Genomic DNA, 22,258 nt, shown 5'->3' with positions numbered 1-22,258 from the left:
CACCATATAAGATGGTTCTGGTTCTGGTTCCAGAACCGGCGGTTCTGGTTCTTCAAAAAGATAGAACCAGAACCGCATAGTTTTGATTTCGATTCCTTATGGTTCTGGTTTTGGTTCCGGTTCCGGTTCCGGTTTCGTATGGATACAATTTTATTTAATTTCTTATCCTTACCAATTTTAATACGAATATAACAATATATTTAAAATTTTAAATAAAATGTAAAAAAATAAATACAAAATAAATATCATATTTTAATTTTATTATTATTCTACAAAGTACGAAATAATAAATAGATAATACAAATTTTATGAAAAGTACATTACATTGTCAAATTACATTACACTATCAAATGGTAATCATTTTAAATGGAAAAGAAAATATTTGATTTTTTCATTGAAATTGAGATGAAATATCAAAACAAACATTAATTATTTAATCATCTTCATTGCTTGCGACGGCACTAGAATCAGTTGTATAATTGAATTCTTCTTCTTCATTTTTTTCCATTTCTTGTTGTCTATATTCTGCTCTAGTCCAATCATCCACGCATGCTTGAATTTCTAGTGATTCTGGGCTTAATCTCGATCTTGTCTCATCCAAAATGCTTCCACCGGCACTAAAAGCTTGTTCCACTGCTACTGTTGATGCTGGAGTTGCTAAAATTTGCTTAGCAATAAGGGAGAGGATAGGATAATTCTCTGATTTTCGCTTCCACCAGTCAAGGACTTTAAACTGTTTAGTTAAGCTACTATCATCATGCTCAAACTTGGTAGTTAGATATGATTCGAGTTCCGTATTAGTATTAAGTGAACCCTTTTGTCGTTTTGACCTTTCAAGAAGTATTCTATCACCAATCTTGACAGCCCTTTTAAGACTATTATCAGTGTTACTAGAGGGTTCCAAAATACTAGTAGGAAATCGATCACCATAAGTAATAAAAAATTCATTATATAAAGAACAAATAAGCTCTTTAACTTCAAACACTTTTTTACTAACATCGTGGGCATAATTTTCGCTACTATATATTTGTTCATAATATGATGACAAATACTCATGCAAACCATCTAATCTAACACGAGGATCAAAAACAGAAGCAACTAAATATATATGTGGAATATGTTCATAATAGTTAGTCCATTTCCTAAACATTTCCCTAATAGGTTGCTTCAGAAAATCATCATTTTTAGCTTCATTTAGACAACCAACAATATTACACGCCTCAGTAAGGAATAAATGAGTAGTAGGATAATATACACCAGACAAAGTATAAGTAGCATCATTAAAAACTGATAAAATTTCTAAAATTTTATTACAAACAATCCAATTATTTTCATGCAACAATATTTCGGTCATGTTAGTTGCAAAGAATGCACATAATAATTCACTATAATTGTGTGATTCTTTGAGTAATTCAAATGTTGAATTCCAACGAGTAGGAACATCTCTTGAAAATCTTTTTGGATTTTTTCCATTGACTTTACAAAAAGTGCTCCACTTTTTCATTAATTTAGGGTGTGCCCATAAATAAGAAATTGCTTTTCTAATAGGTTTTATATGATTTTCAAGTGCTCGTAAACCATCTTGTACGGCTAAATTTAAAATATGGCATGCACATCTAATATGAAAAAATTTACCACCTAATCCAGGTTGGCAAAGATCTCGCAACTCTCCAATAGAAGCGGTATTTGCGGATGCATTATCAAAACCAATTGAAAAAACTTTTTTACATAGACCATATTCTCCCAAAATAATACTAATCATTTTAAAAATGTTTAGAGCATTGTGAGATTCATCAAAAATACGAAAAGCTAGCACTCTTTTTTGTATATTCCACTCATTATCAATCCAATGACAAGTTATGGCCATATAAGAATGTACTTGCCAATGGTCACTCCAAATATCGGAACATATAGATACACGACTATCTAAATTTGAGAATAATTGAATTAACTCTTTTTTTCCTTGATTATAAATATTTTTAAGTGTTCGTCTAAGAGTGGTTCTAGGAACATTTTTAAATTGAGGATTTAAAGAATTTTGACAATATTTCTTAAAACCCAACTTTTCTCCAAAACTAAAAGATAAATGTTCAATAGCTATCATTTTTGCTAATTCATTCCTATGTCTTTCTTCACTAAATCGAAATAGAGAAAGGTTAGAAGTAGCAAACCCGGTAATTTGTGTTTGTTTGTTGTCGATGCCCAATTCTTGAGGATGAAACTTTCTCAAATGCTTGTGATACTTTCCATAGCCATCTCCCATTTTGTATTGATAACTTTTTGGACAATAATTGCACTTTGCTTGACTTTTGCCATTGACGTCAATTTCTTTGGTGAAGTGCTTTGTGAAGATTTCAGATTTAGGAGTTTTGCTTCCACTTCTTTCCTCGGCTTCAATTGTTTGATCTTCAAGGATGGTTGTCATATGTTGACTTTCTTGAGTTGGACAATCATCAAAGTTGAAGACTTCATTTGAAGGAATATTTTGCTTACTTGATTTTGAAGATGAGCTACTGCCATCAAAACTTGCCATTTGATAGCAAATAAGCAAAAAAAAATTGTAAGTAATAATTTAATACTTACAAATTATAATGATAGATATTAGATGAATAAAAAGAATTAAGTAATTAGTAAAATATATAAAAAAGTGAACAGGAGCAAAATAGAATAAAAGTGAAAAAATTAGGAAATAGATGAAGAAATTGAGAGTAGTTTAGAGATGGAAGAGAGAAGATTGATTTTGGTGTAGTAGAAAATAAAATTTCAAGTCTTATTTATAGGACAAAATGAAATTAAAAATTTGGAACGTTGTATTGTAACGTTCCAAATTTGTAACGTTGTATTGAAAATTTGGACAAAATTACAACGTTGAATTGTAACGTTGTAAACTTGTAATTCAACCTAACCCCCAATTTGTCAAATTTAGCAGGCAGCCACCTTTCTTGTTTTTTTTCTATCCTTTGCTTTGTTTCTTTCTTCCGTTGAGAGCCTGAGGACCTTTGTGCAAGTCAGGAGCCCCCGAGAGCAAAAATTGAGAGCAAAAATTGTGGTGGCATCATGATGACCTTGTCATCATGATGTCTCTACTTTTATTATTTTTTATATTAATTATTTTTAAATTTTTTAACGGTTCTGGAACCGGCGGTTCTGGTTCTGGTTCTATTTTTTAAAGAACCAGAACCGGAACCTTTATCCATGGTTCTACTACGGTTCTGGTTCCACGGTTCTGGTTCCGGTTCTGGTCCGGTTCCAAACGGTTCGGTTCCGGTCCGGTTCCCGGTTCTAAGTGGAACCATGGCCATGCCTAGATGGAGATGGAGTATTTTTATTTTATTAATTTTTTTTTTTGGGGGTTAAATTACTAGTATCAATCAATCTCGTAATGGAAAACGATTTTCCTTCCTAGTAAGATCCACGTCATCCAGTGCGTTGGCGCTGCGCGGCGTCTTCGTTGGTGGGCTCCGTCCATGAATCTGTATCAGGGGTGGCAAAAATCGTCATTCGTGATTCATGTAAAGCTGCCGGCGGATAACCTTCCCGCAGCCCCAACAGGTGGCTACGGTCCAAATATGAATGCGAGGTGTCCCGTTCAGAGTAGGATTGAATTGAGTAAAATATTTGAAAAATCATACAACTGTGAAAAATAAGGCAATAACAAACACGTGTGATTGAAATAATCAAAGCAGCTAGATGATAATCTAGGCCAGTAGTATGTAAATCAAACATTAATTTGTGGCACTTGGATTTAACTACTACAGCTGTGCGATGAAGTCTGAACGTTTTCCCTATATTTTGGAGGATAGAGTTATGAACAAGTATAATTAGCAATTTATCTTCTTTTTTGTTTTGTTTTTCCTAGTGTCTTTTTTATGTTCGAGATGACGCTGTAAAATTTGTTATCAACTAATCGAGTATTAGAGCTTTGATTAGACTGTATTCCTAACGTGTTAATTGTTTACACGTATATGCAGTTGAATCCGCGTGGTGCGCGAGTTTAGATTATCAGCCAAATTTAATCCATCAAAGACACATTGGTCTCCGGTTGTTTTAATGTCTTCATCCTCCAAGATCACTTTCCGTGCCAAATTATGCTTTCAACCGAATAGTCCTTTTTGTTAATTGCGACACAGTTTAATAAATCCCCTCCGTCCTGCTTTGATAGTTTTTGTTTTCTTTTTAATACAGTTTGAGAAAAATTAGTTAACTTATTCTTTTATTTTTCTAAAATATCCTTACATTAATAGTAGCAAGAGTTTGACTAATTACTATATATTTACATTAATTGCAATAACAATACTATGAAAAGTTGCACCATTCAAGGCTCGAATCAAAACAATTAATGAATAAGGTAGGTTATCAGCCAAATTTAATCCATCAAAGGCACACTGGTCTACGGCTGTTATCCTTACATTAATAGTAGCAAAAGTATGAGTAATTAAGAGTATACATTTACATTAATTACAATAACAATATGATGGAAAGTTACACCATTCAAGACATGATTCAAAGCAATTAATGAATAAGGTAAGTTATAGACAAATTTAATCCATCAAAGGCACACTGGTCTACGGTTGTTTTAATGTCTTCATCCTTCAAAATCACTTTCCTTGCCAAATTATGCTTTCAACCGAATAGTCTTTTTTGTTAATTGCGACACACGTTAATAATCTCCTCTATCCTACTTTAATAGTTTTTGTTTTCTTTTTCACACAGTTTGAAAAAAATTAGTTAACTTTATTGGAAGAGTAAATCTAATCTACTATTTTCTAAAATATTCTTACATTAATATTATCAAGTGTATGACTAATTACTATGTATTTACATTAATTACAATAACAATAGTATGGTAAGTTGCATCATTCAAGACATGAATCCAAGCAATTAATGAATAATATAGATTATACGCACTAATAACAAAGTACATTAAATAAGGGTATTTTAGAAAATTTATAAGTTAATTATATTTTTTAATTGAAAAGTGGACTGTAATTTGAGAAGAATGAATAAAAAAAAAAAGACTATTAAAATGGGACAGGGGAATAGTTTGTTTAAGCGCCATATCTTCGATTCCACTATAACTTCAAGATGTACTATTGTATTTTTATTTTTTAATTTTTGTTGGCGGTTTTCTATTAAAGATTTGGAGGGAGTTTGCTAATAGATAAATGTTCAATGGAAATTCTAAGGTACCAAAAGATTTTGTTGAATATATAATCATAATCATACCCTGGAGATAGAGTATTCGTTTTAACAATCGTATTAAACTAATGACATAGTGATTAGTGCCTTAACGGCTCTGTCGAATCACCCGTTTATTACACGAAAAGGGGCATCTCCGGAATTCCGGAAAAGTGAGGTTGGTCGCCCAGACCTGCTTAGTGGTTACGTTTTTTTTTTTTTTTTTTAAATATATTTTTTCCTGCCAAATTTCCTCGTGCGTTTCCCTTAAACCAATTGACTTCCCTTAAAACAGCTATGTGACTGCTGGGATCGTCCAATCTGACTCCCGTCCCAGTCAACATTTATCCCCATCCGGTAACCCCGGCCAAATCCCTGCCCTCCCCAGCATCTCCCAAAAGTCAAAAGTACTCCGTGTATATATACATATACATATATATATATATATAGACATATATTTATGGGTATGCTTGGCCTTGAGTAGAGACTGTAGATTGAATAGTATAGCTAAACTGCCAGAACATTTGCTCTTTTTCAGTTTTCTGTTTCATTTTTATAGGAGCAGCCATGAATGCACTTGCAGCCACCAATCGTAACTTTCGCCAAGCGGCCCGTATTCTTGGCCTTGATTCAAAGATTGAGAAAAGTCTTTTGATTCCATTCAGGGAAATCAAGGTAACACTCGAAAGAATTTTTGCCTTTTGAATCATGTTGTTCTTTTTTTTTGTCTTTTTTTTCGGAGGGGGTGGCTTAAGAACGTTTCTTTGGTGGGGTGTGATCAGGTTGAGTGTACCATTCCAAAAGATGATGGAGGTCTGGTGTCTTTTGTTGGATTCAGAGTGCAACATGATAATTCTCGTGGACCCATGAAGGGAGGCATCAGATACCATCCTGAGGTGATCTTTTTCTCTTCATTTTTTATTTCCCAAAATCTAAGCTTTTACAAGATCGGCGTTTGTTTTTCTCTTCTTGTTTGGTCGTTCATGTCTTTGTTTCATGGTTCGGCATTCACCCACTTGAATCATGCATGTGTTTCATTGCAGCTGAAATTGATTATACGATCACGGGATATGGTTTTAGGATCCTTAAATGTTTGTGGTTCACCTGAGATCTGTTTAGTATCGCTAGCCAGCAGCATGACACCTTATTCAAATTTATTCTGTTATATTGTACTGGGTTCTTGGGGTTGGGGTGCGGAGGTCGGGGTACAGTGTTGTGTTGATTGTTTGATCGAAATGAGAAGTTACAAATTTGAGAAAATGCTTTAAACCTCTCTCCTCCTGGAAGTGGTTGGAGGCCTTTTAGCAAAAGCTGAACAATGGAGCCCCTATGAGTAAGGATCGTGAGTTGTAATGTAGTTTGTAAGAAAGAGATCCTATGCAGGATTTATGCATACACTGATGTGAATTTGAAAGAAAGAAAAGTTTAGTATGTGGTTTTGTATCATCTGTTACTGTTGTTGTTTTTAGCATCACCGAAACAGGATGTCATGCTCAGATATAGTGTAACATTCCAATTAGTCCCAGTTTGTATCCATTCATTATGCTTGGAGTTGGGCGTGAGCATTTGGCAAATCCAACTACCCAACTAGGTGATACATGATGAACTGTTCGCCTTTATTGCATAGATGGGCTGTTTCAACTTGATAATCATTCATGCACTTCTGTTTCTGTCTTCAGAAAATTGTCTTTGAGATTGTAATCCTTCCCCATCCTGCTTGAGTGCCTCTAGTTTTGCTTTTGGGTAGTTAAAATTTAATCTCATATGAATGATTATAAGTTTTCATAGTATTTGTTTGCAGAGAAAACATTACAGTTTGCTCGTTTGAGTTAAGTTTAAAGTATGTTTTAACGAAGATTTATCTTTGATGTGCTGGTAAAGCGAGAAAAGCGCTAAATAGTGTATTGAATTCTGGACAATAGATTTTGTTTCTTATGCATTTATTGATGTGCTTCTGCTAGGTGGATCCTGATGAAGTCAATGCTCTTGCTCAATTAATGACTTGGAAGACTGCTGTAGCTGACATTCCATATGGCGGAGCTAAAGGTGGGATTGGGTGCACTCCTAAGGAATTAAGTACGAGTGAGTTGGAGCGCCTTACACGGGTCTTCACACAGAAGATTCACGATCTTATTGGAATTAATACTGATGTTCCTGCACCAGACATGGGCACTAATGCCCAGGTATAGAAATTTCTACTACCCATTAATACATAGATTGCTTTTACAGAAGTGGTTAACTATTCTTATTTCTTGGATCTCAATTATATATATATGTATATATCCTTATATGCTTCTTTTTTGGATCTGGATTATATATATCCTTGGATGCTTTACAATTTTAAAAATTTGAATGATCAGACAATGGCATGGATTTTGGATGAGTATTCGAAGTTTCACGGTCATTCACCTGCTATTGTAACAGGAAAGCCCATCGTAAGTACTTTGGTATTAAAAAGCATGCGCAGACTATGTCTAGTTAGATCATGAGGATGTTTTATGATTTGCCATATAACTAAGGGATGAATTAAATTCATGTTTGTTATGCTAGGATCTTGGTGGATCTTTAGGTAGGGAGGCTGCAACTGGGCGTGGTGTTGTGTTTGCCACTGAAGCATTACTTGCTGAATATGGGAAGTCAATTAAAGACATGACATTTGCCATTCAAGTACTAATTCAGTCCTTAAGTTATATCATCATGTACATCAACTATACATTGTACAAATTCTCATGCAAGCTGAGCTGGTAATGAAACCATGTGTTGCTTAGGGGTTTGGCAATGTTGGATCTTGGGCTGCAAAGCTTATTCATGAGAAAGGTGGGAAAGTTGTTGCAGTGAGCGATATAACAGGAGGACTTAAGAACCCCAACGGGATTGATATTCCAGGACTGCTAACTCATAAAGATACAACTGGAAAGCTAGCTAATTTCAGCGGTGGAGATGCCTTGGATCCAAATGATTTGCTTGTACATGAATGTGATGTTTTGATCCCATGTGCTCTTGGTGGAGTTCTGAACAGGTTTGCCACTAAGACTTGTCATCATGTGCATATGCTTTCTCCATCTTCTTTTCTAACCCACTTTTAACATTTCCTGTTTGATTGAATCTCCCTAAGAATCTTTCATGAAGTGCATGTCACATACACCTTTTCTCAATTTGTTTTCTATACCTAAAATAGCTTTTCCTTTGACGTACTTTAGCTGAGAGAAGTATATCTTTTTTGTCCATTGTAAGTACATATGTGCATGGTACTCTATGCTGTCTCAGCGTAGAAACCTTTTGGTTTTGTTTTCAGAGTTCAAAAAAAATTAATGTTGCTTAAAAATGCTTTTCAAGAGGCTCTTTTGAAGTATCTGAACCCTGCTGGTTTCTTTTCTGATACAAGGGGATTCCTCTTTGTTTTGTTTATTTAGTCTTTTATAAATTAGAACACCTTTAGAAGGAATAAAGAAAATGGCTCTGTATAGCATCTAACTTTTGTATTTGTTGAACTTTTCGCGACTGAAGGGAAAATGCAGACCATGTCAAGGCTAAATTTGTTATAGAAGCTGCCAACCATCCTACTGATCCAGAAGCTGATGAGGTGCCACTTTTGCCAGGTCTTTTTTTGGTTTATTGAGCAAGTATAGTGCAATATATCTAAAAACATGCAATGAACTTGCAGATTTTGTCCAAGAAAGGGGTCATCATTCTTCCTGATATATATGCTAATGCTGGAGGTGTAACTGTCAGTTATTTTGAGTGGGTTCAGGTACAGTTATTGGTTGAATTCTGCAATTTAGGATTGTATACTTCATTTCTTACCATAAATTCAGTTTTATAGCTTTTCTTCTTTCAAGCACCGCTCGAGCATATTCAGGCATCGTTTATCAAAAACCATTTTTCATAATCATCCACACATGTTTTTGTTTAAGTCCCATTTCACATAAATGGCACTGGGGCTTGTAAAGTATACTTCCTGAAATTAAAAACTGGTTAGTCCAGTATTTGTGTCTAGTTTGCTTCGAAACAAGAATTATTTGTGTACAAGGAGTTTGACTTTATGTGTTAGGCTTTCAGTGTGATGTATGGAAGATTTATATATAGAGAACGCATAGTAAGCTGTCTGAGCTTTCTTGCAGACTGGCTAATAGGAGCTGATAGAATTGACCTTGTTTTGCAGAATATACAAGGTTTCATGTGGGATGAAGATAAAGTAAACAATGAGCTTAAGAAATACATGACAAGATCCTTTCACAACATCAAGAACATGTGCCAGACACACAATTGCAACCTCCGCATGGGTGCATTCACACTAGGAGTGAATCGTGTCGCCCGTGCTACCCTGTTAAGGGGTTGGGAAGCATAATTTAACCTCTTCGTGGTTGCCTACTTTAGTCGCCGAAATTCACAGGAAGACGGCAAATTGAATTGAATCTCAATAGTTCGTGGCCCTGTTGAGCTGGCTGCATTATGTTGCTTAATCTCAATGGTTCATATATTAAGCTATAGAGACTTCTGAATTATCATTCTTTTTTGTTTGAAGAACAGCATTATGTTTTGGAAATGCAGAAAAGCATTGATTAATGAACTTGGGAAGTGTATAAATTTTACAATCTCAATTTAATGAAAAAGAATTGCTTATTGTCATTTTTGGTTTCGTTGCCTTAAAGCATAACGTGCTTTTCATGTCCTCTATATGGTGGATGCCTTGGCGAGGGCTCATTGTGTTAGGCCAAACTGGCAGTGTTGCGTGCAAGGCTGCCCTCTTCATCACAGTCATCGGTGTGGTCTTTTTCAGACGGAAAGAAGACCTACAAAGGCTTGCAGAAGAGGCCACATTCTCCGACAAGCAATGGCAAGCATCATGGCAAGATCAAAACGATCGTAGTGGTGCTTCAGATTAGCGTGCGTTAGTTTAATCTCATCAAAAGAAGAAGTTCTTGGATTGATTTGCATGCAAATGCGTACGAGTAATTTTCAATGAGAGTGCGTGCTGGTGACTTTCACAAGCTGTATATCATCCGTGTCTTAGCTTCTTGATCCGATAAATTTCTGCAGTGCAATAAGAATTGCGATTTCCAAGCTGAAATTATGGCATGTAATAGTCGAACACGACAAATGTCAAGCTGACCCTGAATCATGGACAGGAATTTGGCATATGGTCGGCATTTGGTGCAAACCAGAACAGCCTCAAACGGAAGACTTCTTCGAACACGCGAAGTGCATGATCAATTGTAGGCTGTTATTTCTGTTTGCATACGTTGTAGTAGCATATCGTTCTTCCGTTTCCATTGGGATACAACAAAACTGCTGGTAGGCATTTGTACAATAAGCTGTCTACTTCCAACTCTCTAATTACTATGAAATACTGATAATAGTATACTAATGCTGGTGTTTCTTTTCTTTTCTCTTCTTTTGTTGGTGACTTCTCAAATAGAACATAAGTCATAGTTGCGCTCGTCGGACAACAACGTGGGCTAGGGAATGGATATAGGTTGTTTCCCTACTTATCCATTTATTGTTATCATTATTATTATTACGAGTAAATCTTATATATATACACTGACAGTGCATGTACGTATTGCCACGATGGATTAGATAGATCAGTTATCATATATTATCAAATAATAACGGTATATATATATATATATATATATTATGAGTATGTAAAAGATTAATCATATTATTATAAAAAATATATCCTTTTGTTTGAGGCAACTAACACATACATATTATTGCAATTAAAAGTAGCAATGCTCTTAAAATAGAACTAGTTTTGTTATGAAAAAAAAATTTTGTTCATTGTAAAGGTTGTGAAGCCCTCCTCCTGTCCTCCATACTAATCAATGTATAACAATTTAGAGAGTAATAATGACGCAAGAAAAGTAGGACTCCTATTTTACAAGACACGTTGAGACTATACGTCAATTTGAGATGAACTGAAAAGGTCGGAAGGATATCCTTTCTTGTCTTGTCTTGAATAGCCAGTCAATCTTTTTCAGAAAAAAAAAATAGGCAGTCAAAGCCGTATAGTACCGTTCCGTCTCTCTCACGGCGGCGGCACACATTAACCCCATCCCGTTTACGCGACCCAATTCACATCAAAACGGTCGCCACCTTTTTCATTTTGCTTCTCCAACACCGTCATCTCAGCCGTTTGATGATTCCGAAATTTCCACGTCTGGAACATCGATGATTAATTTCTTTCTCTTTCTCTTGAAGAACACTCAAATGCTGCTGTGATGCAGAAAGCCAGAAACCCCCAAATTGTCTCGTACCAAAATGCGTTCTCCGTCCTCTTCCTCTTCCTCTTCTCCGCTTCACCCGCCCCAAAAGCACGCGTCTGAGTCCTTCGCCGGTGGAGCTGTAGCTGAGCGCCGCCTGCGTGAGGCCGAAGAGCGCTTGAGAGATGCAATCGAGGAGCTTCAACGGCGGCAACGCTCAGCGCGTGGGCTTCACCCGCCATGCGACCATGCGGATGAGTCTTGTGTCGCCAACGCCATCGGTAACCTCTGTCAGAGCTTCCTGCTCTCCTATGGCGTTCGCGTCGGCATTGGAATCCTCCTCCGCGCCTTCAAGCTCGTTCGCCGTCAGTCCTATTCTTCTCTACTTGATCTCAAGGTTCATCTCCTGCCTGCTCTATGTTTTATCAATTCTGTTTGCTTGTGGATTTTGCTAAACTAACTAGATCAGAATAATTTTGTTCATCTTAATTCATCACTACCTCGTTTTAGTGGCGGATTTTCTGCAACCTTAATTCATCTCAATTCCAGGATTTATACGTTGATTTTATTTATTTATTTATTTTTGCAGATTTCACTTGTCAATGAGCTGAAGTTAACAACAGTTTTCTTTTTGCATTGCAGTTGACAACTCTAGTGACTATGATCTTAAATTATTCAAATTACTTTTGCTTTTATGTGTATTTCTGATCAAGTGGGATACTGAGTTGGTTTCACTTTGATTGGTATATTAGCTTATGGAGACTGATTTTGCCTATAAATAGTAAGAAGTGGCGATTTTGGAATCTTTGGTTGAGTGAAAAATAGATAATTAGGATAGAAATTTTTTTTAAAAAAAAAGTTGTTGAATCAAGGCATGATCAGTTAAATGGAGGAATGTATTCTTAGTATGATGCAGGCCTATTGAACTGCTATGCTTAGTGCGTCAAGATATTCAGGGTGCTAGTAAATGTCTATTTTTAAGTAGCATTATTAGAAGAGCTTAGTTTGGAGATGTGATCAGACGAGACAAGATGTTTTGAGAATGTTCAATGGAGGTCATAGTTACTGCTGCCAAAGTAAAGGCATATAAGTCCATGCTGGGGAAGAGGAAGCTGAGTACCACTTCAAGTTTTGCCATGAAGAAAGTCAAATCTGGGGTTAACAACTATACATTATTTGCATATAGCAGATGGGAAAAGATGTTTAGCTTTTAGAACAGCATAGTAAAAGAATTTTCTTAATGTAGTATTCCAAGCCTTGGATGTTTGGTCTTCTGGAGTATGGTCTGGAATAAAGTTTCTAATTGTTCTTGAGGAGATGTAAACTTTGCATGACCTTTAAAATCTCATTACGATCTCTTCTTGTCTGTCTCGCAATATATACTTATAAAGAGATTTTTTAAAAGTTGTTTTAATGTCTTTCCATTGTGCATGCGCGCTTTGCACAGCCCACGTCAACTGCCGGAGAAAGAAATTATGTTCACTACCTATTGTCCACTAACATTCCTGCTTAATCTCTTCTATTAAGGGTTAGATTTCATCTCTAACTACACTCAGAATGAATTAAGTGCTTTTGGATACTAGATAATCCTTATGGGCATTAATTTACATGATGGATTCCTATCGGCTTTTACCGAACAAATTGTCTGCTTTTATAACTCTTTGTAAGTCACTCAAATAACAAGAGACACAGCATTTATTCGGTTCAGCAATTATATCCAGTCATATTTCAAGCATGAGATTGTAGACCATAATTCATTGTCTTCAAGATTTATGGATTAATATGACATAGATGACAGTTTGTTGTGGCCTTCAAGAGTTTAAAGATTTCTGCTTTATGATTTTTTATGAGCAGATTAGATGAGTGGTTTATTTTTATGAATCCAGTCCATTATTATGCTGCTGTAATAGTCTTGTGGTTTTTGTCAACATGGTGGAATTTTGCAATACTACATGATAATATTTTATTGTTTTGTATGCCCATTTAAGGATTTCTTATTAGCTTATTATTAGTCATAAATCTTGATTGCAGCAACTTGTCTCAGAGAAAGATCTTATTGTAAGAGAAGAAGCATGCCGAATTGGTTTGCTTTTTGGTGGATTTACCGGTTCCTATCATGCTCTTAGGTGTTTGTTAAGAAAGTTGAGGAAGAAAGAGACCCCAATGAATGCGTAAGTTTACCTTCTCAAACCTTTTTTTAATGCTGTTTTAGACTTAAACCTCTCCCTATATCTTGTCTTGTATCCTTTTCTTGGCAAATGAATATTAAAGTTAACTTGAATGCATGAAGTATCATATTCCACATACGTGGCATTAACAAAGGGGGTGATGGAGCAGAATTTTAGCAGGTTCAATAGCAGGTTTGTCCATATTAGCATTAGATGATTCCAGTCGGAGGCGAACACTTGCCTTGTATCTTTTGGCTAGAGTTGCGCAGGTATAAACATGCTAAATCTTGTTTTCCTACACTCGCTTCCACCCCCCCCCCCCCCCCCCAAAAAAAAAAAAAAACCACCCACTCCTCAAAACCAAAAGGAAAAAAAAGAGATAAAGAAACAAAAAATAGAAAAAGGAGAAGTTTTCCTTGCCCTTCTCCTGAGAAGCAATATTCAGGATTGCAATTAGCTGTTGTATAGATAATTGGACCATTTGATTGAATCTTTTGTTCATCTTTTATTTGTCTGTGGGCAGTGTAATTAGTTTGTTTATTTTCTCAGTGTGCGTATAACTCTGCAAAATCCAACAACAAGTTCCACCTCTGGGGGAGCCATTGGGGTCATGGAGATTCTTTACTCTTTTCTATTGCTTGTGCTCAGGTGATTTATAGTCTCCATCCTTAAATAATGATTTCACATATCATAATTAGATCTACGGAATCCATTTTGTAACTGATAAAGCGCTGTGGCATCCTCCAGCTCTGTTGTCCCATTAAGACCCCTTTGTGGGCATCAAACTTCTCATGGATTGCCTTGTGCTTCTTGTTTGTTACTGGATAAAAAGAAAAGTTTTTGTAAAAGGAATTTCCAAGACAACTTAATCAAACAAGGGATTAAATGATGCTGTTGTAAAGACTTCAATTTCTGGTTACTTTTTCCTGGAGGTATTAATTAGCTGTGTTATTGAAATCATCCATGTGTATGGTTCTTAAGCACAACTTCATATTCCAGGTTATGTATGCTTTTGTAATGCGTCCTGAGAGCCTGCCGAAATCATACCAAGATTTTATTCAGAAAACTGGGCCGGTTGCACATCCTGTGTACAAAGCTGTTAGGGAATGCTGTCGAGGTTCTCCAGTAGATGTTGCGTCGTTGTCTTCTTACTTATCCAGGCGAAGGGGCTCCAACATTTTGAAGTTGGAAGAATATCCGTCTATCATACCCTGCTCTATAATTCATCCAGATACAAACTCATGTTTAAAGCACAATACCAAAGCATTGACGGATACTTTCAGGAAAACATTTCCTTTGTACTTCTCTTTGACTTTTGTGCCATTTGTTGTCCTACGCCTACAAAAGGTACATAACCTTTAAATCTTGAACATGATTTATCAGTTTGATGTACTAACTTGTCAAATTGATTCTCAAGTTAAAACATATAAAATACTCTGCCTTCATCACCCCTACCTGTATTCCCTTGCATTCTTTTGGAAAGTTGAGAGTTGAGGTTGGGATTAGCATTTTTAGGCTGTACTAAGTGAGATTGCATGTAAAGATGGTATCACGTAACAACAATTAGGTGATCTGCCATAATATTTTTTTTTTTTTTGATGAAGCAGATTGTACTTACCATATTTTACACCAGCATTTTAGGACATCATATAGATATACCTTTATTCTCAAAATTTCACCCATTTAGGCATTTCTTGAAGAGATGATGCAGTTTAAATAAATTCTTTTTATGTATAATGATCTCAATGTTTTAAGTACATATATTTTGTATGTGCATTCTTCTCAGTTTATGGATGCCCCAATTCGAACCTGTTGGCATGCTGTTACAGGAGCTGTCCGCTCAACAACTTTCTTGTCTGCTTTTGTGGGAATCTTCCAGGTAGCTTGTTTACCTCATATTAACTTTGTAGTTTAAACAGCTCTGGTGGGTTTGTTAATTGGTTTCTCCTTTCCTGTTGAAGGCTGTCATATGTTTGCACAGAAAAGTGGCAGTGAAGGACCACAAGCTTGTTTATTGGTTTGCAGGTTTGATGTCTGGCCTTTCTGTTCTGCTGGAGAAGAAAGCTAGACGTGGAGAACTTGCATTGTATGTTCTTCCACGAGCTGGGGATTCTTTGTGGTATATTTTAGTGAACCGACATTTGCTGCCTTACCTAAAGAATGCTGAGGTATTGCCTTTGATCTGGATGTAGCGGTAGCCCAAACTGCAATGGTCCCTACCCTCTTCCCCCTCACAATCATACGCCCATCCTCCCTCCTAAGCATATCTTCTTGGATAGTTTTTCCATCTACTTTCATTTCCACATCTTTTATGCTTGCTTTTTTTGTTTTTATAATTTGTCCATGTTGTCTTTATTGTCTCTGGATATCATGTGCCCTCATTTTATATTTGAAACATTTATTGGGATATCAAGATCTATGTGATTAGGTTTGATAAATCACTTATAGAACAGGAGTTTTGATACTCTATTGAATAAATGTTTTATCAACCAAAATAAGTTCGCTATTATGATTAGATAAATCACAGATTAGATAATTCTTAGACCAGCAAGAATTAGTAGGAGAAATAGTTTCATCATTATTGCACTCAACTGTTTGCAGGTAGCTCTCTTCTGTTTATGTATGGGTGGAATAATGTACTACCTAGAACATGAACCAGACACCATGGCTCCGTTCCTCAGGGGTTTGATTCGGCGTTTCCTTGCCAGCAGAATCAGCAACCCAGGTCCCTCATCAAATCGCAGTGCTTCTTATAACTACTTGCAAAGTCTTGATGCCATGAATAAGCCAAAAGTGCTTGAGAATCACGAGGCTGAAACTTCGACATCAACTTCACTTCCTGCTTCAGAGAAATACAATCTGGAATCTATACCTGGACTCTGAGTTTAATTTAAATTGCTCATGCAATACCTATAGCTAAAGCTCAACTTTGCCTATTGATTCATTGGATTTTTTTATTTAAAACCCGCATGGTTCTGCTCATTCTGTGTTCAGCCTGTAGGGGGAATCAATGGTGTTCTTTATCCTTCTCTTCTATTAGGTAATTTGACAATTGAAGATCCTCATCCAAGAATTCTCGAAGGTTTCTTCGCTTCATATTCGTCCAGTACTAGCTGCGGCTGAAGTCATAAAGATAATTTGCACGAGAACTTTTGAGCGTGTAAGTAAAAATACAGCCTGTTGTGGAGATTATGATCTCAAATATTTTGATTCCAATATGCTGAGACATTTGTTCCGTTGCTCTTCCTAATTTTTTGAACAAAGTATTGCTTCCAATCATATGTAAGCAGACGCGCATGGTAAATGGTCAATATCAGAATTTCGACAGAAGGGTTGAAGTCACAACACTTTAAAACTGACAGAACGGTTAAGGCTATAACACTTTAAAACACTGTCTGCTATGGTCAATGTCAGAATTACAACAGAAAAGGGTTGAAGTTAAAACACTTGGGGTCCGTTTGAAGGGGAGCAAAATATTTTTCTTCGGAAAAAGCCTTTCATGGAAAATCTTTGATAGGAAAATAGCCATAACCAACTTTCACCCAAATGTACAGGACAACAGCCCGAAATAATCAACATATACTCGTAAATATATCATCCAATTTCATGGTGATTCCACTATGGATCTCGAACAGCCCTTTGAATCTAGATTTAGTTAATCTCCTCAGATTTGAGTCTGCCCGAGTTTTTTTGTCTTAGCGTATGTCTCTGTGTGTGTGATTGCTTAGCTTCGGTGTTTCCATTTCTTTAAGATAGGGAAAATAACTTTAGTTTCTTTTTCGTGGAAGTTATTTTACATCATCTAGATTCTAGAATTTTTTTAAAAGAAAATATTTTCCTATGTTATAAATAAACCACCAAACACTTTAAAATCAGGAGAACATTTTCCAAAAAATGTTTTCAGTCCCAACAAAACAGACCCTTCAACTGGCTGTTCTTGCCCAACTCCTCTCGTCCCAGTGCTGTGAAAGCCAGCAAACAAAAAATTGTATTATGCAAACAAAATAATTGGGCGGGATGAAATAAATCTTTCACTTGAACGAACAAAGGACAGCAGACTGCTCGCTGTCCATTCATGGTCTTATATATTCACATGGATCACATTCTCAATACAACATATACGTTACATTCCCCATCAGGGTCTTATTTTTTGTTACATGATTTACATTCTACGTATTCATATAAACGTACGTACTTGTACAAGTCTTCACAACATTACGATTGTTGATTTTGACGAATCTAGAAGGCCATTTCTTCTCTGTGCTCCAAGCACGAACACGACTCCACGGCCAATGAAAGCTACAGCAGAAACCCAGACACAGAGAGCCACTGAGATTTGAGACGATCCAACGATTACACAGAAATGTGGCATCCTCTTCTCCACCAGTATCATGAAAACAATATAAGGAATAAAATTGCACCCATGCTGGCCATGAATCCCGCAATATTGAACACCATGAAATAGAAGAATTTTGTTCCAAGTCCAGGACCACGGTGGAAGAGCATATCCAAGATATAGAAAGGTGCATTGTTCCATGGGATCTCTCGTTTTCAAAAATAAATTTGGTGGTGGAGAGCAAGCCGCTGTAGAGGTTAATGTAGCAATCATGACGAACTCAATTGAGGAAAGATTGCTTTCGCTTAGGCGCAGAAATCGCGCATCTCTGGCACCAGCCTCAACAAGGATTTGCTATAAAACCTCTCCCATTCACCGAATTGACATCCACTATGATTCCACTTGCCGAATTCCTTGATAGCAGTAGATCTAGAATCTGTGCAGTACTTAATTTCCCATTATTGCGTAAAAGGAAGAAGGGAATGCACTGAGTCACTTGTGATGATTCTTCAGGGCAAGGTGAAGAGCAGTCTCCCCCCTGAGAAGTCACTTTTCGAAGAGTCTTCGGATAGGCAAATTAAGACCCTCACCACATTATCTTTCCCTCCCATTGCAGCTATGTGGATTGTGGAGAGGAATGTTTGAATTCAGGTCCTCCGCCAGGCAGAGCGTGGGATCAAACTCCGCCAAGGCTTGCACATGGGGCTGGAACCAGCCCCAATTTGGCATTTCTTGCTAGCCAATTCAGGACTAATCTCGATGACTTCTTTCGCTAATCGAAATTGTAGGCTTCCATACTCAACAAGCAACGTGTAAAGGATTTTCTTCCCACGACCAAAAATAGCCAAGAAACAGATACGGTTCCTGAGTCTGTATTGTTTCTTCGGCGGCTCTAAGCAATCATGTGCATGGTGTTATGCAGTCAGAGTGCAAAGACATCTATAGATTTAATTAGTCAAGAAGGATCAGAAGCTGCATTGATGATTATGATGAAGGAGACTAAACCTTTTCTTCTTGATGGGTGCATTATATTTGTCTGAACAACTCTAATTAGAGCCACTTCCCTTATGGTCGCATATTTTCACCATCACATACGATACGACACATTCTCGTAATTTTGGGACCAGAGGTAATTTGCACGCAGTATGAAAACGTCCTGAAATTCCAATTTGAATAATCGGGGGATCTTTTCCCGTTCTCTTTTGTTGCAATAGTGATAATATCATTAATATGATCTAGTTGCCTGTAACTCCAATGCGATTCAACTTTGGCTTGCCGGTCTGGTCAAGATGATATTTTCAATGCAGTTTACCGCCCAGAAGCTTTCAGTTCCTCTTCTCTCAGTGGTTAAGTGCAGTTTGGAATTGTGGGGCTTATTAAAAAGCACGTCACGTAATATAATTTTTTTTCTCCAAAAGTATACTATTGTTTTTCATGAATTTTTTTTTTTATTTTTCTGTCAATTGTTATTTAGTCAATTGTTTTTGTAATCTACCCTATAAGTAAGAATTGGACTAATTACTAGAATTAAATGGCATGTTCATGAAGGATATATGGTGATTTGATAGATGTTAAGACAAAAAATGGTACAGCAGGCGAGACAAAAATCTTTTGTAAATCTGAAACCATGCTTCACATAAACTCAACACGATATGTATGACTGAGGAAGAGCCCATAAACTTCACCTTGTGTTATATGCAGTCATGAAGAGCCCCCAAAATTTATATATATATATATATATACACAGCAGGCATAACATCAATTTTAAATCCACACAGAATTTAAAGGCAATATATTAACTCTCTGAAGTTTCTCATTTAATTCGCTATAACTCCTGAAATTTGCAAATCTCATAGGTTCGATTACCTATTCTGCACTGAACACCACCAAATTTGCAGTTAAAAATATGCTTCCTTGATGAACCTCCAGTCAAACTGAATCTCTTCATTTCTTCCTCTACAACTCCCGTCATGAAATCACCAACATCACCTAATGCCCAGGCCACAGATATATGAGGGCGTGGATCCTGTAACCAAGACCATTGAGCTATGTAAACAATATCACTTTTTGCAAGAAGAAAAATAATAACAACTACAAAATTAGCCCTTTTGCAAGGCGCGACATAGAAAAGGAAAAAGTATCTTCCATAAGCCTAACCTTGTAAAATTCTGGAAGATTGTGAAGCCTGTATACCTCATTAACAGCATCAATTTGTTTTGTTATCTGATGGGAGGGAAAAAGTCCAAATGAGTTGTTCATCCTTTTGAAAACCAATAGAAGTATATCAAGTGCAATCTTCTTTGTATCTTTCTCTACAAATAGAAGCATATCAAAGTTTGTTGACTATTTGAGATGCCAACCACATCTCTACAATCAGAAGGCCTAAACTGCCATTCTTTGCATCTTTCTCCCCATACTTAATGCACACGTCGATATTGCTAGGACTATTTTGTAATCTTTGTGCATCATGCTGACTGCAACAAAACATTAGATAATTCCACTGGAAAATTTCCAGCAATAGCCACAGCTATCAAGGATTTGATTTAATAGCTTGACAATAAATAAAACAGCTGAAAGCAAGAATGGCACCTTACCTCAGCCAAGCCTCCTGCAATAACTTCCATGGAGAGAAAAGAGCGGGTGAAATCATCATTAACAAATACCACCCATTTGGCAAAATCAATCCAATACCTACATCCGATTTAAAACATAAGTGGCTAACCAAGCGGAATTCACGGAATGCAACGGCAGGAAAGATAATATCATGCAAGTTACAGAATTACATCTTCTGAAACTGAAGCTTCTGGCGAAGCATTGTCAGCACAGAGTCTCTCTGGTGCACCCGTATCGGAACAGTTCTTCCGAGACTAATATGAAATTCCCTTCCTAGAACAACTTGTTCAAATTTGTTATCATCCTTAAGCAAACTAGTTAACGGGACATCTATGTCAACAGCATGAAGACCGGGTACAAGATCAGTAAACTTTCTCAAAAACTGAACCAGCTCCTTCCTGGGCGAAGATGGTATATGAACTGCAGGAAGATGGTAGATAGCAGCTGTCAACTGAACCAGCATAGGCATTGCATTCTTTAAATAGTACACCGCACTAAAAAAAGAACACAAGTGATTGCAAGGACTTGAAAGGAAGAAAAAATTACCGGGAATGTAGACGTGCAAAGCGTAATTTCCTTGGACATGAGGGAAGCTTCGAACTCGAGTGGGTTGCTCAGTTTGTAAATAATCAAATGCACCTTAAGAGTTCAAACATCAAACACTTGGCATGCAATAAATACAATAAATTGTTACTAAATCCAGCTGCACACTCCATTTGTATGGAGTGATATATGTAGTATATTAAAACTAGAGAATGTACCGAAAGAATCGGGTGAGTGGAGGAGAGCAAGAGGGGGTGGAGGCAGAGGTGTTGATGTCTGGTGGGGATTGTAATTTGAGGTTGACGGTGGCGGTGATGATACTGGTGAAATAGTCGGGCTGGAGTCGGAATCGGAAGAAGCGCCACCATAGGAAGCTCTCAAGGCGTCCATCGGCTTTTGTCTGGAGTCCGTCTCTGCCTCCGCGGAAGCCCGCTCATGAGAAGGACCGTTAAGCCTCCTACGAGTTAAAAGGCTAGTCCTAAACAAGACCCTTCTGGCTTTCGATTCAGAAACATAAATGCATTCATTAAGAACTACGGCGTAATAGAAAGCCCCTGAAACCTGAAAGGTCTTTTGATTCTTAAGATTAATATGACATTTACCTCTCTTGTAGTTTAGTCAAAATGCGATTTGAACCCTAAGGTCTGACTATATCAATCTAGCCCCTTGCCAGCAACTTTCTACAAACTCCGTTAACAGTTGTCACGACAATGACAAAAGTCACAAAACTATCCTGATTTAAAAGTTAAAAAAATTAAACAAAAACTTCTACAAACCAATCAAACGGGAAAAATAACAAACTCTCTTGCCATTTTTGGTTTTGCAAACTCTTTTCTTCTATAATCATCTTCGAAAAATTATTTTCTTGTTCCCTACCATATTTTACTCTTACCATCGTCTTATTCTAACACTATTACGACACTTTTACTAAACGTACAAATATGATAAAAAGTTTCTCCTTCATCAAGTCTTTTCTTGCTTTCCTAATCTATAAACATACAACAGACTTCTATAAAAACTATATGAAATCTACATTGTCAAATAACTCAACTGAATTTCGAAAAGTATTCAAGAGCCCATTACAAAAAGGACCAAAATCTATTAACAATATATTTAATTTTTGGACAAGTCTGGTTTGATGTAGCCATGATATCTTGAATCCAATTTTCAAGTTGATTCTTGGCATTTAAGATTTCTTCTAGCACGTAAGAGTT

At 36.6% G+C, this 22,258-nt stretch overlaps 3 protein-coding genes across 7 annotated transcripts; 2 read left to right on the top strand and 1 right to left on the bottom strand.

Annotated features, from left to right (window-relative positions):
- The first annotated feature begins 5,741 nt into the window (after window positions 1–5,741).
- Window positions 5,742–9,789, top strand: LOC113779111 (glutamate dehydrogenase A). Its single transcript, XM_027324563.1, has 9 exons — window positions 5,742–5,853; window positions 5,961–6,074; window positions 7,140–7,361; window positions 7,539–7,613; window positions 7,729–7,845; window positions 7,947–8,197; window positions 8,686–8,761; window positions 8,843–8,929; window positions 9,341–9,789. Exons 1-9 carry the CDS (start codon window positions 5,746–5,748, stop codon window positions 9,524–9,526), a joined length of 1,236 nt encoding a protein of 411 aa, XP_027180364.1. The 5' UTR covers window positions 5,742–5,745; the 3' UTR covers window positions 9,527–9,789.
- Window positions 9,790–11,186: 1,397 nt separating this feature from the next.
- Window positions 11,187–16,577, top strand: LOC113751405. The gene is made up of 8 exons (XM_027295419.1): window positions 11,187–11,781; window positions 13,416–13,555; window positions 13,722–13,821; window positions 14,102–14,200; window positions 14,552–14,899; window positions 15,339–15,431; window positions 15,514–15,720; window positions 16,154–16,577. Exons 1-8 carry the CDS (start codon window positions 11,443–11,445, stop codon window positions 16,433–16,435), a joined length of 1,608 nt encoding a protein of 535 aa, XP_027151220.1. The 5' UTR covers window positions 11,187–11,442; the 3' UTR covers window positions 16,436–16,577.
- Window positions 16,578–19,569: 2,992 nt separating this feature from the next.
- LOC113777926 (U6 snRNA phosphodiesterase) lies at window positions 19,570–21,584 on the bottom strand. Of its 5 annotated transcripts, XM_027323168.1 has the most exons (7): window positions 21,263–21,579; window positions 21,048–21,140; window positions 20,872–20,952; window positions 20,672–20,774; window positions 20,483–20,579; window positions 20,046–20,111; window positions 19,570–19,914 (listed from the first exon to the last, which is right to left on the bottom strand). In XM_027323168.1, exons 1-7 carry the CDS (start codon window positions 21,432–21,434, stop codon window positions 19,714–19,716), a joined length of 813 nt encoding a protein of 270 aa, XP_027178969.1. In that variant the 5' UTR covers window positions 21,435–21,579; the 3' UTR covers window positions 19,570–19,713. The 5 variants fall into 5 exon arrangements, 4 of the variants coding, with proteins under 4 accessions (XP_027178969.1, XP_027178964.1, XP_027178985.1 ...); XM_027323163.1 differs by having other exon boundaries at window positions 20,672–20,952; window positions 21,263–21,578; XM_027323184.1 differs by having other exon boundaries at window positions 19,571–19,914; window positions 20,672–20,921; window positions 21,263–21,577.
- Between the last annotated feature and the right edge of the window lie 674 nt (window positions 21,585–22,258).

Source organism: Coffea eugenioides, chromosome 1 (genome assembly GCF_003713205.1).
Source record: "Coffea eugenioides isolate CCC68of chromosome 1, Ceug_1.0, whole genome shotgun sequence".
Taxonomy (NCBI): Eukaryota; Viridiplantae; Streptophyta; class Magnoliopsida; order Gentianales; family Rubiaceae; genus Coffea; species Coffea eugenioides.
Note: the sequence above shows the minus strand (reverse complement) of the source record. Positions and strands in the feature narration are given on the sequence as shown.

What these genes read in the sequence shown, in the direction of transcription:
- LOC113779111 (XM_027324563.1), top strand. Translation starts at nt 5,746, where the DNA reads ATGAATGCACTTGCAGCCACCAATCGTAACTTTCGCCAAGCGGCCCGT. An exon ending in GCATCAGATACCATCCTGAG is followed by an intron (nt 6,075 to 7,139) that starts GTGATCTTTTTC and finishes TGCTTCTGCTAG; the next exon opens with GTGGATCCTGATGAAGTCAA. An exon ending in CTGATCCAGAAGCTGATGAG is followed by an intron (nt 8,762 to 8,842) that starts GTGCCACTTTTG and finishes ATGAACTTGCAG; the next exon opens with ATTTTGTCCAAGAAAGGGGT.
- LOC113777926 (XM_027323163.1), bottom strand. Translation starts at nt 21,412, where the DNA reads ATGGTGGCGCTTCTTCCGATTCCGACTCCAGCCCGACTATTTCACCAG. An exon ending in TTTGCACGTCTACATTCCCG is followed by an intron (nt 20,953 to 21,047) that starts GTAATTTTTTCT and finishes ATGCTGGTTCAG; the next exon opens with TTGACAGCTGCTATCTACCA. An exon ending in AAGCTTCAGTTTCAGAAGAT is followed by an intron (nt 20,580 to 20,671) that starts GTAATTCTGTAA and finishes AATCGGATGTAG; the next exon opens with GTATTGGATTGATTTTGCCA.
- LOC113751405 (XM_027295419.1), top strand. Translation starts at nt 11,443, where the DNA reads ATGCGTTCTCCGTCCTCTTCCTCTTCCTCTTCTCCGCTTCACCCGCCC. An exon ending in CTTCTCTACTTGATCTCAAG is followed by an intron (nt 11,782 to 13,415) that starts GTTCATCTCCTG and finishes TCTTGATTGCAG; the next exon opens with CAACTTGTCTCAGAGAAAGA. An exon ending in AAAGAGACCCCAATGAATGC is followed by an intron (nt 13,556 to 13,721) that starts GTAAGTTTACCT and finishes GTGATGGAGCAG; the next exon opens with AATTTTAGCAGGTTCAATAG.